Source organism: Gavialis gangeticus, unplaced genomic scaffold (genome assembly GCF_001723915.1).
Source record: "Gavialis gangeticus isolate Ggan-Ray unplaced genomic scaffold, GavGan_comp1, whole genome shotgun sequence".
Lineage (NCBI taxonomy): Eukaryota > Metazoa > Chordata > Crocodylia > Gavialidae > Gavialis > Gavialis gangeticus.
The window spans coordinates 15,753,909-15,757,567 of NW_017729004.1; the positions used below are offsets into that span (position 1 = coordinate 15,753,909).

Genomic DNA, 3,659 nt, shown 5'->3' on the forward strand with positions numbered 1-3,659 from the left:
GCGGCCGGGGGAGCTGCGGCATGGCCCGCGCGCTGCCCGCGTGCGTGGTGGACGGAGGTACCGGGTAAGAACCCGCGCGGAGTTGGGGGCGCGTCGGGGCCGGGCCGGGGCTGCGCGGTTGCCGGAGCCGGGCTGGGCGGGAGGCAGGAGGAGCTGGGCCCAGAGGCGCTGTATGTCCAGCCGACTCCTTGGCGGTTCAGGCGGAGCAATGGGCTCAAGACAGCAGGTGTACTAGGCTCAATGTTTGCAAAGTTTCTGCCACAAGCAGAAAAGCGCAGAAGTGTTTAACGTGGTGGTTGGGGGGTGCTCCCCTGGGATCCTTTTTTTTTTTTTTTTAACCCTTCATTGCCCTGCTTTCTTCTCCAGGAGGACGTGCTGCATCTCTGTGTATATTAAATGAGCCCAGACCTCTCGGGTGGGTTTTCCAGCAAAACTGAACATAAATCCCCCCCGCACGCACTCCCCAAATGTCCACTGGTGTCAACAGGAGGTTGTGCCTCTCAGGGCAGTTCAGATCTTATCCCAAGTTTTCAGCAGAGTAGGGACAACTTGGCCTCCTCCTTTTTTTCCTTTTAAATCTGACTCTGCTGTAGGTGCTGGTAGATGGTTTGCAGGGCTCGCTCTTGCCCACTAGGAATGACCGTCGTGTACGTGTAGGCTGACCCTACGGACATCCGGGATGCTGCCCCTCACTTTCACAAGTTGGGGAGGTGGTGCTCTGCACTGATTTGACTCCCAGCCAGGCTGTGCCCCGGGCCCCTGCTTTTTTGGGGCGCCCATTATCATTCTCAACAGTTCCTGAGATCTGGGAATGTCCCAACTAAATCAGCACATAGCTGGCACTGTCCTGGCTAAACCAGCACAGCACCCTATGTATATGCCTGTGTACTAGAGAGGAGTTGTGTTACGGTGTTTCCTGTCTGCAAGCCTAGGGAGTGCTGTCCCTCGCATGGAGGTATTGTAGGGGTGGATCCATCAGAAAAACAGCAGTAGCACCATTCAGTGCAGAAAAATATAAAATGATGATGTATGACAGGACACAAAGTTGGCTTTCAGTTTGAGGTGGTATCTCACCATTTTGGACTTCGCTGTGAATTGGCTATTGTAAAAAAAACCCAAAAATACAAAACAACAAATGAAATAGGAGGCAAAGGCTTGGTCATTCCTAGCAAAGTGAGCAAATATAGGCTTTAAGAGGAACTGCCATTGTCTTTTCTTTTTCTGTGCAGGAGTTAAGCTGTTGAGGGTTCTTCTGCAAGTCTTTAAATAGATGACATTCAGGGAAAACAGAGCTTGTTTTCTCCTTACCTTTATCTTATCCCCATTCAAATAAGCAGAGCAAGGTCCCAAACTTCCCAATGCTTGCTGAGGTAGCAGTCTATTTTCTGATGAAGACTGCAGCAAAGTGATTTGTAATCAGAGATGAGGACATTTTTAGTCAGGCAAGAAATAGAAGAACATCTTGAATTAAAACTTGTGGGGGCTAAGTGTACAGCCTTATTTTGGGGAATAAATCCAGGAGATTTTAGACAAATAATAGAGCTGATTATAAAGGGCTAAGATATTTAACTTTATCCTTTTCCCATACAAGGTGAACATAGTTCATCATAACTCCCAGAGTCTGATTGTGCACAACAGAAAGCAGAAACTAAAATCCTGACTAGATTTCAGTATTTTGATAATCTTTGGTTGAAATCAAAATTCAGGATGTAGGTTAAGGAGTGGGTTAGAATTCAGGTTGAAGAAATCCAACCATATAGAAGTACAGATATTTAGAATTACATTTCTAAACTATCTTATCTTCCTACGTAGAGACTTGTCTTTTCTTTTTGGGGGGGAGAAGGTATTCAAAATGCTGAGCACAGAACACTCATTTTATATATTTTCTACTCTGTATACCTGACAGTAAATGTGGTACTTTGTTCGTGTGTTAACTTTGTGCTTTTTATGTAGGTGGGCTGTGGTTGTTTGTAAATAGATTAGTCTCCCACCGTATCTAATCAGATTTGATTAATCTGGCGGCACAGTTATCAGGGCTGGTCCTGCCAGGAACTGGATTCTCTCAATAAATGAGCAACTTGGAGTTTCAGGATGGGGGTTTTAGTGATCCAACAAGGGACTTGTCAAAATGGCAGAACAGGGACTCATTCCCCTTCCCCTGCTGGATAAATGGCTCAGACAGTTTTAATTGCTTCTTCTTCATTAGTAAAGGAAGATCTTCCTGGAAGTAATAGAAATGTAATGCTGTGATTGATATTTTCTAAAAAGTCTCAGTTTGGAAACAGCTTGTCTACTTTACTTCAGTTTTGATGGAATAAATATTTTTTATCTTTGGATGGGCTTCCCTAGAGGTCAAGTTTCATGTTGTCATCAATCGCTGTGTAGAAAAGGGCAATTTATTTTAAGACTGGATGATGCTGACAAGCCCTTCTGATGTTGCTATTTAAATTATGGTCAACATTTAAAACCAGGTTTTTATTATGTAACCTTTAGTCATAACTAGGGATCTTGGTTTTTTCTGTTTAAAAAAAGCAAATTCTCTGATTAAAAAAAAAAAAGTTGCATATTCTGTGATTAAAAACCCCACAATCCACATTTTCCCATGGTTAAAATGAAACACTATATAATATCAATTGAACACAATATTTTGTTGATATATTTACAATTTTAAAGCAGTTTGGAAGCCTACCAGTGCCTCAATCACTACAATAAAATACATTCTTAATACCTAGAAACTTTGGCATTTAATTTTGGGTTTTTTATCATGGAAAATCTGAGTTCCCTCTGCCCCCTTCACCCACCAGGACACGTGGGTCCAGCTGTGGCTGCCTCCCCACACTGCTTTGCAGTGCGGAGCAGCCCTGATATGCTGGTACCCTGCCCATGCCACTGCTCCTCAGTCCCCACCCACAGCCCCCCACCTCTGTTAGTGCCTCTCACTCCCCACCCACAGCCCTCTCACAACCCACCCCTGCTGGTGTCCCTTCCCACCCACAGCCCTGCTGGACGGGGGGCCCCCAGCTGCCAGGGCTACAGGGCCAGGGACCTGGGTCTGCAGAGCCCGAGCCCCCAGCTGTTGCCTGTGGAAGGTGGTGACTGCTGCTGTGGTGGAGCGAAGCACGGAGTCAGCTCCCCCTCCCCCTTGGGTGATATGAGCGCCCCTTGCCATGGCAGCAAGGAGCTCCCAGTGATGGCAATGAGCTTCCCTGCCTGGTCTTGCTCTGCCCTGCCACGCTGGGTCCCACACACTGGACTCTGGGGGCCCCAGGAGGAGGGCAGTAGGACGGTGAGCCCAAGCCCACAGTGTGCAGTCTGCTCCCGCCCCATGCACAAATCTGGGGGGCATGTGCCACTCATGTACCCCTGTGAGTGTGTGCAGTAGCGGGCAGCTAGCCCCCCTGGCCTGCTCCCAGCCTGGGCCCTGCAGCCCCACACACCACCCCAGCTGAGCAGGAGCTCCCTCCCTCCCTCACTATGGGAGCCTCAATATCCCCCCCTCTCCCCTCCTGGCAGACTTGCCTGCAGGGAGCTGCTCCCCAGGTTGCCTGGCAGCTATGTTCATGTGTATGTGTGCACACGCACATGGCACCTCCTGCCTGATTGCCCTCCACCCACTCCCTGCAGCCCCTTGCAGGCTGGAGCTCTGCCAGCCTGCAAGG

At 48.5% G+C, this 3,659-nt stretch overlaps 1 protein-coding gene across 3 annotated transcripts in view; it reads left to right on the forward strand.

Annotated features, from left to right (window-relative positions):
* The window catches only part of ACTR3B (ARP3 actin related protein 3 homolog B), a 49,998-nt gene that overhangs the window by 14 nt on the left and 46,325 nt on the right, over nucleotides 1–3,659 (forward strand). For 2 of the 3 annotated variants that reach the window (XM_019508139.1, XM_019508140.1), the window contains exon 1: nucleotides 1–64. This exon is cut by the window's left edge. In XM_019508139.1, coding sequence (XP_019363684.1) covers nucleotides 21–64 — 44 coding nt within the window. In that variant the 5' untranslated portion in view covers nucleotides 1–20. The remainder of the gene's footprint in view (nucleotides 65–3,659) is intronic. The other variant, XM_019508141.1, reaches the window with a different exon arrangement.